At 34.8% G+C, this 13,305-nt stretch overlaps 1 protein-coding gene across 1 annotated transcript in view; it reads right to left on the reverse strand.

The window, feature by feature from the left end:
• LOC142347885 (protein apterous-like) overlaps window positions 1-13,305 on the reverse strand; it is a 38,260-nt gene that overhangs the window by 18,856 nt on the left and 6,099 nt on the right. Inside the window, exons 2-3 of the mRNA XM_075399039.1 lie at window positions 4,676-4,839; window positions 123-245 (exon numbers count right to left, since the gene is read on the reverse strand). Of these exons, the coding sequence (XP_075255154.1) occupies window positions 123-245; window positions 4,676-4,839 (287 nt within the window). The remainder of the gene's footprint in view (window positions 1-122; window positions 246-4,675; window positions 4,840-13,305) is intronic.

The raw sequence follows: 13,305 nt of genomic DNA on the forward strand, positions 1-13,305 counted from the left end.
CACTAAATTGCATAGCTACGAAAACGCTAAAAAAACCAACATGCGTAGAACGCGCTAAAAACTTGAAAAATGAAAAAGGGAGTCTATTGAGATCACCGAAAATCCTATACTTATGAACTAACTGGTAGTAGTCTCGTTTGCAGTAGAGCTTTCCATATTTGGAGTAGCAAGATTGGGCATCGGAGAGATTGGCCGCACAGACTGAGCAGGTCAGACATCTCTTGTGCCACAAGCCATCCTCTGTGCTGAAACAAATACCATCATGATCATCAATGAGGAACACTACTTGATGAGCTCTACTGCTCATTTCAATCTTCAAGCTATAAATTTTTCACCGTGGACAACACTGAGATAAAGTGATAATATATGTCCAGGTATTCACTGTTGTCCAAAAGGCCCCCCAAAAACATGAAATTTACAATGTGTTATGAGCATTTTTGGGGACAACTTGTGCATTGAGCAAAATATACCTGCTCAAATTTAGGTGAAACGCTACTCGCAGTAATTTTTAATTGATATTCAAGTATTTGAACTTCACACAACCTTGGTTAAGTTTTTAGTTAAATTTTGGGCTAATCTATCATACAATCAAGCGCAAATCAAATGCAGAAAAAAACTAGTTATGTCCTGGCAGAAAACTTTTTGGTTTTTTAGGGCACCAATTTTTGGTTATTTTTATCAAAAATTTGTATGTATTTTTAAAACATCGTGATTTTAGTTGCTCAGTTAGCCTCTTAGTTTAATTGATTTTAATTTTAAGTTGCGTTTGCTAAAAAAAATTGGAAAATTTTGATCAAATTTTGGCCCTTTTTTAAGTTTTCTTAAAAGCAGTTTGCCTATTTGTTCTGAACTAAGCTTTTGGCAATACCTAATTTGTTGACCACTTAAACTAGAGCTATAATATAGCTATTGCTTATGAGACTTGACGGTTTAAGTTTATCATACATTGCAATTTCCTGAAAAATATAAATAAACTTGTAAATTCTTCCCAATATTTCATTTTTCTTACATTTGTAATGTTTTTTAGCAATTTTCTGATCAGATTTGCGTAGTGAAGTAATCAAGCGGAACAGTTTATTAAAAGTGATAAGAATGGAAAATGACAGTTCACGCTTTAACTTTTTTTCGAGTTCTGTAACATTTTTTTTCTTTCTCTTTCCTTAGTTTCTCTGTATGTAGCGTTTCTTTTGCTTTTAATATCAAAAGCTTGTCAGTCATGAATTGACGACTGTTTTTATTGCAAGTTCTATAGCAATAGTGATTTCAGTGGCGCAATTTGTGATGAAAGTTTTTCGATAGTTTTCCAGATATCATTTTTGGTCTTTATCATATTATCTTTCCGCGGTTTTCGTCTTAAATAGATTGGTTGACATAATTAGTCGGATCATTTTTTTCAAAAAAATAGTTGGCTTTCTTTCAAGGGAATGTGTATTTTGGGTCGGTTCCAGAGTCTTCAGGCAATGTTTGTGAAGATTAAAGAATGTTTTTGAATTCAAGTTTGAGAAGTGATTTTGGTCACGCCAAAACAGGAAGTCGAGCAAAAAGCGACTGATTTTGTGACGCAATTTTTTTCACTCTAATTTTAAAGTAGAGTGATAAAACTCTATTTATAGGTTTCCCTGAATAAAAATCGAAAGTTAACTTTTCACTTTTTTCGGGTTCTGTAAAAGTTTTGTTTATTTTTTCTTCTTATTTCTCTGTCCTCGGTTTTCGCTGTATGTAGCATTTTTCTTGTTTTTTATAATCAAGCCAACAAGAACTCAAACACTATTTGAACAAAAATTTGCTTTCTCGATTGTGATTTTTTGTTTACATGCGGCAATCTGACTTTAATTTTTGCTTAATTTTTTGATCAGATTCTTTTTTCCCAATCCAGTGCTTTTTCCCAATCCATTTATTGTCCACTTTAGATGTAGTTTTTTGTTTGGTGAACAAAATTTTTTGAATTGTAACAGGATTTGTACTGTTATGCGTTTTTTATATAATTGTTACAAAACTGCGACGAAATTCACTATCATTCTGCGTTAACATATACCGCCTTTCTAATTAGTTCTTGCATCCTGATAAAAAGTTTAGCAACAATCATTTACATTGGCATTTAAATGAGGGTTTTTGTTTGATATTAAAAACCAAACCAGATTTTGAAGACTAATTTTATATTAATTAATTTCTTTGCAGTAAATTATTGGCGCTATGCTTAATTTGACAGTGTGCTTTCCTCCAGAAATCTTCCTGCTAAATCTTTGGCTGATAAAAATGGTCTGCAAAAAAAACTTAACACTCATTTCCATGTTGGAAAATAATTGGTTTCGGTCAGAACTTTAAATGAAACAGACTTTTGCAATAAGCAAAACTGTTAAGTTAACTGAGATCCATTAACTCCTCGGCTAACAAGTTCAATTATATTGTTCATTTCCCTATACCATTTTTCGTTCTTCTTGATTCACAAAAAGCCACTTAAGTCATGTGTTAATTTAGTTCATGTTTGCTCAATATAATTGCTCTAGTGGGGAAGAACTATGTGCTCCACTGGATTCTTTTTCAATAAATTTTGGCCGACTTATATAGTAATAGTATAAATTGTGAGCAGCATCACTGAAAAGCCCGTCCAGCGTGTAATATCAAAAGAAAAAGAGTTTTAGATATCGTCTGAATTTCAATTTTTTCACGGAGTTATCGAGGTTCAATGAACAGTTTTGAGATAACTATTGTTAACGAACATTATTGTTAAAATTGTTAACGACAGTGTTATTGGTTTAACCATTAAAATAGAGTAGTGTTGCTAAATTATTTATCCAACTCTCTGGCTAAATTCTAGCCACACTTTTAGACACAACCTTATTTCAAGGAAGACTTCAAAAAATATACTCTTTTAGCCCCTTTTGTTTGAATATGCAGGCAGTACAAACCCAGAGGCTGCTGACACAACCTTTCTAAACCCCAAATGGGAAGAGCTTTATCTCCGCGTCCTTTGAGAATGACAATGAAAAACAATTTAGCCAATTTTTTTTATAATTTAACTCTGTAATGATCAAAAATTGACTTTTTCAAGATATTTTCAATTTTATCATATTTTTATTGTTTTGGTTTCTTATTTTTTTTGGTTATTTTTAACGTCAATTATCCACCGGAATGATTTCAAAACAAGACACGATTAAAACAGATCATTTTAACATGCAATATGAGCAAAATGGTTATTTATCACATTTTCAGTGGAAAACTCATGCTTTCTGTGGCGTCAACAATGTTTTTGCGAAAAATAAATTGTGGAATTTTGAGTTCTTCCTGTAGTCGTTGTTATTGTGTTGTCTTGTGATTCAATTTCACTACGGAAAAGTACAAATGGTTTTCTAAATGGTTACAGTTCAATCGATTTAGCAGTTCTAGTTGAAAGCCAACGGTTGGTGTGACTCTGAAAATATTTGATTGCAGAAAAAATAACAATGTATACGTTGCCGCTTTTTTATCTGACTCTTTTCAACGCGCTATAATTCTTGGCTAAAAAGTTGCACGTTTTTTGTCTGTATGAATTTTTGTTCTTACTTTTTTTTGTATTATGTAATGTTTTTTTGGCTCGGATACTAAAAGTTTTCATAATTTTTTTTTCGTTTTTTTTTGGACTTTTGTCCAATTTTGAGATTGTCTTTTGTTCTGCTGTCACTTTAATAAATAAAAACGGGTCTCTTTAATAAAAACTTATCACCTTATTTGAAAGAATGTATAGTTGAACAGGTCTAATGTTTTCAATTCTTAAGTTATGGTTATAACTGCTTGGACTGCCGTTTTTCACAAAATTCAATTGAATTTTTGACCTTGCCTTTTCTCCGTTCTTGTTGCAGTCATACCACATTATCTGAATAATTACAGTTCTCAATAACTTCCCATAGAGGACCTATTTAGTGATTCCATTTGATACCTAATGGTTTACATGAATTTGAAATTTATTGTTTTCAAATAATTTTAACACATTTCTTCACTTTGCCATTTTCCTTCTTTCTTGTCGATTTGTTATTTATTCTCATTGGGGGAAGTTTCCGCATCGTTTTTAGTGAAGTACCGATTCCATTTAGTTTGGGTTTTTTATTCTATTTTCTCTTTACTATTGAGCGCTTTTTTTTTAAAAAAAAAATAGACATTGAGGTTTGGTCGTAGTTAATGTTTGTTGTTGTTATGTGATTGTGTTGTTTGTCTTGTCTTGTAGTCTCGTGAATGACTGGTCTAATCAGCGTTCTAATGCGGGATTATTTAATCCGTTGTGGTTTGAGCAGAATGCGAATTTTTATTCAGACACTAAATATTTTTGAACAAAATGTGAGTTTTTTCAAATTTTCTATCTCTTCCTTATTTTGTATACAATTAGATGAAAAATTTGAAGGAGTGGCCTGGGAACATTATGTGCAAATTTACATTACCGCGCATCCTTGTTAACTTAGGTTTTTGGTTTTCAACCATATTTTGTATATCAATGGCGCAAATATTTCAGAAAACGTATCTTTTTGAACTTTTGTCAATGCGGCGCGCGAAATTTATAGTATAATACTGATTGATCTGCTACTCTAATTCTTGAACTACAGAAAAATGAAAAAAATAGCGTTAATTTTGTTCCTGAAGTAGAGTAGAGCCTGAAAGCATAACCAGTGACAAGAAGTAAGAACTTTTTAAATTTTGTCTCAACCTGAAGTAAGAGTTGTCGCATATTTTGTCGCCACATCCACTGCAGTCCTGGTAGATGGGTGCAAAAAGAGAAGTCTTTCCAGAGTTGGCCTGGTCAACAAGAGTGCCGAAGTCAAATTTATGCTGGCTGAGTGTTGGCAGCAGCCCAAAATGATGATGCTCATTCTGAAAAATTATAATGAATGATATAAGTTTCATCTGCCTGGAATTTTTATTATTACCAATACCTTGAAGTATTTAATCTTTTTTCTTGACAATTAAGGAACAAAATCAGCAAACTTAGGGAAACACGGCCAACAATTTCACGATTTTGTCCCGAAACTCATTCCAGGGTCCAAATTTTAACAGGAAGTGATGTAACATTTGGTGTAAGTTCTGAATTATCGCTGGGAATAAACATTTTTCCCGTAAAACACCCGCATATTTTTTGAGCTGTGGACGCGGTGATTTTTGTAAAGAAAGACAGTGAGTTTAGCGGTATATGAGTTTATTTTTCATTGGATTTCCAATATATTTGTATGGCTTCACCATCGTTTGCAGCCACTGCTTCTACACTGCTCCACACAATATTTATCGTACTTTAATTTCGCATCTAAATGATATGCACCCTGCAGTGTCGAGGAACAGATTGTTCACGTAAATTTTCTAAAATTTTCTGTGCATAGCGATTATTTGCAGAGTAAAATTTTTTCTAGTTACACTATGTCATTTTACAGGATATTTTTAAGCGATTAAAATTTGTAAGAATAACCACCAAGTCTGATTTCGGTGGTAAACTTTCAAAAGAATTACGATTAATTTTTTCACCGCTTAAGCGGTGAAAATATAAAACATTGTATTGGTTAGCATCAGACACATCAGACATTCACATCAGACATTGTATTGGTTAGCAATTTTTACTGATGGCAAATTGATCCGGGTTGTATCGCATACAATTTCGCTCGGAAAAAGAGAAGATCTTACAACTATTTTGTCATTGCGTTTACCAAGGAAAAAATCTTAGACTAATTGTAGACTTGTTGTAAAATTACAGCAAGAAAAAACTTTCTTCCATCTCACCTTTAATCTTTTTAGTAAAAAAAATATGACAACTGTATTTTTTTGAAATTTGATTGTGAGAGACATTGTCCATCTGTCATTATTTCCAATGTTTCTCCTTTCTCATGCAGTTCACTTCTTCTTAAACTTTTAAATTATTGTTCTGAATATTTATAAGCTAACAGATATATAAATAAGCCAACAGATAGTATCAATAAAATTTCATTTCATTAACGCTCCATGTTGTGGGCCTACATTAGGAAAATTTATCGAAGATAGATTCAGCTCCTAAACAAAATAGCAGAACAGCAATATAAAAAACGAATATCCCAGACTTAGGCAAATCTATGTTGACAAGTAGCTATCAAGATTTAAAAAGTTTCAACGGAGCTCACTGATAAGTTTTTGATCTCGAATAGATGTCTAATTTGAAAATAGTGCAAACGATAAACACTATGGTACCAAAAAGCTACGTACACATGAAGATTTTTTAAAAGAATTACAAGCATCAAATAAGAGAAAATTTTGAGTTCTGATTTGTTCCCGAATAACGGGTCATTACATCGCCATTTTTTTTAACGTCTAGCAGACGGTTTGTATACTTGTCAAAGGTTTCTATGCGGAAAGGTATCTGCGTCAATTTTGTTCAATTTTTTGACACTTTTTCTTCTAAATTTTTCAAAAAATCTGTCTGTTTTCAAAAAAGCTGCTTCAAACATGCCCATTAGATTTGATTGGATTTAGATAGGGACTATATGTCGGCCATTCCAAAAAACAAGGTTTTGTCAGAAAGAAAGAGGTTGCTTGCGCATATTGACACAACATTTTGAACGAAAACAGCTGTTTTCTTTCCCTCAAATCGACTGTTGCAGAGTTTCTTGGAAAAAATTGTACATCTTTAAATTTTATCTTAGAAAGAGAAAGCGTTTTGAGCAATTTTAATATGCTCCAGAGAGATTTTTGAAGTCTTTTAAAACATCATTAACTCACTTTTTTTGTCTTTTTGACAATTTTGGGGGTCTTCCGGTTTTTTTTGGCCTCAAAAATGTTATTTTTCAGATAACGTTTGTATGCATGCTGTGCACTGGTTCTTGATTTCAAGTTGTTTTGAGTTGTTTTTTAGAGATCTCGTAGGGTATTGTTTTGGCAAACACCGAAAGAACATAGCGGTTCAACCATCTTTACTGCTTCAGCGGAGAAATTGCGATTGTAAATTCTCTTAAAGTCTAAATCCAAACTTTTTTTCTCGCCTTGGAGCAAATCATGCTTATGAAACACGAATCATGCTTTAAAAGCAGAAATCAGGCCGTATGTATCTTGTTGGCACCATAGTGTATTATATCAGTAGCCCTGGTATGTCAATCGAGCCCATAGAAATTTTGATGCTGTAAAATTATAGTAAGAACACTTGGTTTCAGTTATTCCGTAAGGGTTGCAAGATTTATTAGTAGAAGTTCATTTGATGAGGAATAAAAATAACATCCAATGCCATTTTCACCGAGGGTAGCAGGTGCGATTTGGGGAAAATATTTTTTTTCAAAAAATGAAATATGACTGTTCCTCCGTATTTACTTTACCGTAAAATTTATATCGGAAAGGCAGAAATTTTGACCCATAACTTAGTTTTAGACCCACGATAGTTTCTGATCTAAAAGTTTGCTATAAAATGTACGCTGCTCTTTAATGCAAACTGTATGTACCTAGAGCATCTTTCAAATTGAAAAGATCATCAAGGGCAATCAACACGCTTGCAGCTATAATTTGAACAGAACATCATCAGAAAAAATTTTCATACAGGAGGAAACCTACATTAGAGACGTTTCAAAATTTATCGGCAAGTAAACTCATTTAACAAAAAAAAACAGTTTGAAATCCAATATGTCAAAGGAAAATATGACATCTTGTTTAGAGGACTTATGATTAGATTCAATATATTGAAGTGATAATGTCAAAACCTCTCTTGATTTGAGCAGAAAAAAGATGCGAAGCTTTTGAAAAGTTGCATATGCAGAAGAGTAATGATTGAACAGGAATTTAAAGCTCAAAAGTCAGCTTATAATAATTGGAGAAAGAGCTCTAAGTTAAATTGAATGTTTTTGTTTAATCCTAACTTACTTTTGAAGAGAGTTACAAAATATAACGACACATTTTTCATCGCGTTGATATAGTTCAACATTAAGTCACAATTTTCTCACAATGAGATTGTCCTATAAATCATATCAAAGCCAACACAAGGCTACTTTTCTATGTAAACTCTCTAGGTTGATTCTAATAAAAATTATTGAGAGCCGTTCAAAAGATCAAAAATGCCACTAAAAGCAGCTAACTGCCAAAAACTGAGGTATAAGGCTCAGCAGAATGCTCACATTTATTGCGTCACAAGAAAATTTGTACATTCATCAGCGTTAATTGTCAGATTGGGCTGCATAAAAGCGAATCATGATAAAAGTGAATCATCAATAGCAAAACACTTTATCAAAGTTTCTCTCCAATACTTCAAAAATTTATGAAGACTTTTATTATCCATGGTATTTAACTTGTGGAAAATCTTTGCAAACTTTGGGTAAATTTGATTTAGTTAACAGAAGAAGGGCTTTTTTGAATATTATTAAAACGTCTTTTCAAAAGTAAGGTTTTTATTTAACCAAATTTCTTTCATTTTGATGCGGCAACAATGTTTGATGAAGAAATACTAATGAGAATACAAGAAATGTCAATGGTTTCATCAAAATTTCAGAGAACGCAAATGGCGCATCTGCTTGAGAAACACATCCCTCAATATACTCAGCATCAGCAAATAAAATGAAACCAGGCGACTAGGGGAATTCTACACATGTATCTTATTATCAGAGCCTGGTTTACTACACCCTTGGGTCACCTGTAATCTTTCAATATTCTCGAAACTTTTTCTTTATTCAAGTTCAAACTGAGGAAAAAGAACCCATTGATTATGAAAAACCGGTATTGACTATGAGAAACAGATATTAACCCATTTTCCTTCATAAACATTAGCCTAATAAACATTACAAGATGCTTGCCCGTGTTATATGAGATATTACCTCACAGAGGAGAAATTACAACAAATAATCTGTGTCATGATACCCTAAAAGACTAAAAAAAGTTTTCATTGCGCGGATCAGCTTGGTCATCAGAATTTTAGGATCTTTTCCGATTGTGCCCCCAGTATGTTATGCTCTCCCCAATTACAGAACAAGTGCCATTACATGATAAATCATTAAGTAATTATATTACACGTGCTCCTGGGAGGTGCAAATATTAAGCACTCACTAAGCTGGAGGGCACAATCAAAAAAGATCTGAATTATGGTCACCCAGAAGAAAATTAAAAAACAAACAGAAGAAAAGAAAAAACAAACAAAAAACAAAGAAAAGAAAAAAACAAACAGGGAGCACTAAGACTTTTTTAAATGAGTTTATTGACTTCTGAGACGACCCATTGATGTTGTATTTCGACCTTACATACGATTGACTTCACTCCGAATAACTACTTCACGATGGGTATATCAATCTTCTGTTTTTGAATTCTGTCTCTTGTGTTTTACATTCAGTCTTCAATTTCTACTCCCGGCTCACTGGGTGAGAAAAAGTTAATGTAACAGATGTTAATATACCTACAAAAGATCAAGCAATCTCTCATCTGTTCGGGCGGGTAAAAGCTGTCAATATCCCTACAATTAACCAAGCTATATCCCCTCTGTTTGGGCGAGTATTTAAAATATAAAACAGTCAACTAGGGAGTTCGTGCTAGTAAGTTTTTTGCTGGTCCGCCGATAGCTGTGAATGATTAGGATTCTATGGGTTTACTGAAAGCTACAGACAACCCCTGCGCATGCAAAGAACGACTGTCACTTCACACAGCTAACCGCTTCAGTGTATTTTTGCAAGCTGCCGATATTCTGCAAAGGACTTCGATTGCAAAAGGAACAAGTGTGATTTTTATTTGTAATCAGTTATCATCAGGGAAGCAAATTTTTTGCACATCTGTCCCAATAAGTGCGTATCCTGCCTTTGTAGCCGCAATAGTTAGAGAGTTTGAGTTGCAACAACGTAGTAACAGTTACATCAAATGAAGCGGGTTTACCAATTCGGGAAAAAATGTCTTCAGGGCGTGATTGCCTTTCCGTTGTGTGAGTCCTTTATTTGCGCTACCGGTTAGAGGTTCGCAAATGAGCAAGCAGACACTATTTTATCTTGAATCCGGTCAAGTCTTGAAATTGCGTCTCCTCGACCCTGACAACCAATGGCATGATCACCATGTCAAGAACTCCTGCTTTACAAAACGGGCGCATTCTTTCTGCGTTGCAAACATAGACACCGAACATGTATATTGCACCAGTTGAAAATTGATTCAATGCGATATAAAGCCCAGGATCTGGAATGGGGTTGCAGACAAACATGCTCCAGCATATCAAACAGAAAATGAGAGAAGTCGGGCAGATTCTTTTCCAGGAGCTAAATTCTCTTTGAGATCTTGAAAATTTTCGTAATAAAAGGCTTGTTAATAGCAAAATGTTTGGAATGTCTATTTGTGCTAGACTGGAATAAGATTCCTGAAACATTTTTCAGTTTTCGAATTTTCACACCGGTTATTTCTGAAACGAGATCTTCAGAAGACAAAACAGAACCAATGTATGATGTTTTATACTGGTCTTGGCATTGGCGAACACCCATCTCTGATAGGGCTATGGATAAGATTGTTTGAGTCCAAGCTCGCTCTGGAAAAACATTTCCGAGGGTATTCTGATATTTTGCTTGCTGTTGGGCATAAAACTGGTTTAAAGATTTAATAATTTAACTGGTGGGTGTTTCCCAACTCAAGGAATGCATCATTGTGGGGAAGCCAGTGCAGTGGAATAGGATACCTAAAGCGCATTGAGGGACATCAAGGTATTCCAACTTTTCAAAAATTACCACTCTTTTCCTTATTCTTTCGCTAAACTTCATGCAGACGAACGCTGGGGTACCTGTGCACTTCCAAGGACCTCAAGTTCCAAAATATCATATTGTTTTATTATATCAAGTCTGCCTAAATCTACAGCGGACCACACTCCGCATTTATCGACCCTGACGTCGAGGCCGCAGCCGCTTGGAAGGTTACAGGATTTAATTACATCGTCTTTTGAGCCCACCAGGACACCGCCTTCTATATAGGCAAAACTTAGGCCTTCTAGATAGGCCGCAGCCGCTTGGAAGGTTACAGGATTTAATTACACCGTCTTTTGAGCCCACCAGGACACCGCCTTCTAGATGCAAAAACTTTTCGCAAGTTTGATAATATCTGCAAAATTTGTATCATTTGATCGTTTTGATTGCTTCAAAGAGCAAGCTTTATTCCATAGCCCTTTAAAATTCTTGGCTCCTTAATCTGCCTATCTTTTTGCTCTCCTCTGCTTCTGGCGCATCAGATAAATTTGGATTATCAAAACAATTTTCTCCGATTTATTTCTGTATGGGATCTTAAATGCGATCAATAATGACGTTAGAGAAAAACTCTGACCAGTTGTAGCGTAGATTGATAGAGACATAGCGCCTAGTTGGGACTTTAGTTTGCAGCCGACTCTTTATGCTTCAAAGGCAACAGTGTTTGTGTGTGTTACTTTTTCGGAGTTCAAACCAATTAAAGCCTCGTCTACATAGACAGCGCTCTCGGCCTTGATTAACATGAAGTCTACATGGTCAGATAGTTCCTTGGAGCATTTTTTTTCAATTAACCTAAAGGTTTTTTGAAACAACAATATGACCATATTGATTTTGAGTTGAACCATGAGGCGTATTCAAGGCCCGATTCAATGTATCTAACTTTCATTTCTTCCAAAGGGTATTCCAATATCTGAATCCTATGTAATTTGTCGGCTGTGTAAGGGAAAAAACAGAGCCAGATGAAAAGATGAACTAATTTTCTATTGTAAAATTGGACATCTGTTGAGTTAGACTACTGCTTCTGTTGTATCTTACTTCTGTTTCAGAACAAAAGTTTGATGTCCGCGGTGATTTTTCAGGTGCCAAAGCTCCTTTTGTTCCTAAATTTTACTTCAATTTCAAGCGTAGGAAAAAATCTGTTCAACAAATCAATATACCACTTCTCCTCTTAATAGACTGCCACAGAACGAAACACTGGAATTATATCATCGGGGGAATCTGCTACTTGCGACTGATAGACGATAGCACTTCAGTCCCCACTCCCAAAGCAACACACTGCTGAGTAGACTGCGTTGGTGAGTGCAGAATGCCCAATTTATAAGATAACAGCCACTGATTTAAAAAGAAAGGGGGGGTCAATTTTGGTGCTAAAAATTGAGGTGTCACGTGTAAAATTTTCTCAGTCTTTGCGTTGCCTGTTGAAGTCGAGAGAGAGAGAGAGAGAGAGAGAGAGAAAGAGAGAGCAATCGGACGCACGTGCCATTTTACTTTACTCATTTTGCTGCCTTTTCAGTCCTACAAGATCATATAAATTTCATCAGTTTGTAAGAAAAATACTTTTAATATCTCTTAAAACACCCACGTGCAAATTTTAAAATACCGAAAGTCTGCTGTGCCAGAAGTAAAAAACACCGGAAGTTGCTACTTAGCCAGAAGTTGAATTTCGCTGACTTTCGTCATTTTAAAACGAGCGCGTTTCCTTTTTTTAAGCATGGTCAAGTTACTCTGCAGAAGTAACCTTGAAATTCTGACTTAATATCTCAAACCACTTCGCGGTTCTCGATAAACGCCAGAAGTTCTCAGTGACTTCAAGCAGAGTCACTTAACCATTCCCTCATACTTATACAATCATATTTTCTATCATTCTATCTTTATATTCTCAAATTGATTGCTTCGAAACAGTAGTTACCTAGAACGGCCGATGGGATTTCAGCTCTGAATAATTGAAAAAAATCCTTAATATTGTTTTCAAGATCATTGTTCTGTTCAGGTAATTTTGTGTATGAGTCAATTGTCTGGCTTCACTATGGTCATGTTTTATTTCCCGCCCGTAAAGAACCCCAGAGCCCATCAGGCCTGATTCAGAAATTTTCCAGTGGCCAAGTCTTGGCAGAAAGAACCCAAGTCTTGGGTTTCTCTGAGCAGAGTTAAGGTTGACATCATGAAGATCCGATGTTTTTAATTTAGTGGGGGCAACTTTTTTATAATTTTCGCGCCCAATTACACGTTTTCTGTCAAAAAAATAATTTGCAGGTGAAATTCGTGAACTTCACCCCAAGACTTGGCGCCTCTCTGGGCAGAAAAAATCCAAGTCTTGGGTTTCTCTGCCAAGTCAGAGAATCGGTTTCTTCTCTTGACGTTAACTGATTTACAAAATATCCCCATGATAGAAGTAAAAACTGAGTGTTTCATTTCAAAATAGGACCCACGCTTATGTATTAGGTCTCAAAAAAGATTAGCTGTAAATTGAAGTTCAAAAGAAAAACGAAACGTTCGCAGGCTGGGTGGATCAAACAAAATTTTGACTGTTTCACACATAAAACCATCAATGCCACCTGCAGAACTGGGGGTTAGATCCCAAAATAAAAGCCTAAACCTATAAAGAAAAAGTAAGGAAAAAATTAATGCACTTAAATTGCGCTCGGTTCAATTA

The sequence above is a fragment of the Convolutriloba macropyga genome, chromosome 10 (assembly GCF_964194025.1).
Source record: "Convolutriloba macropyga chromosome 10, txConMacr16.3, whole genome shotgun sequence".
In the NCBI taxonomy this organism is placed as follows: domain Eukaryota; kingdom Metazoa; phylum Xenacoelomorpha; order Acoela; family Convolutidae; genus Convolutriloba; species Convolutriloba macropyga.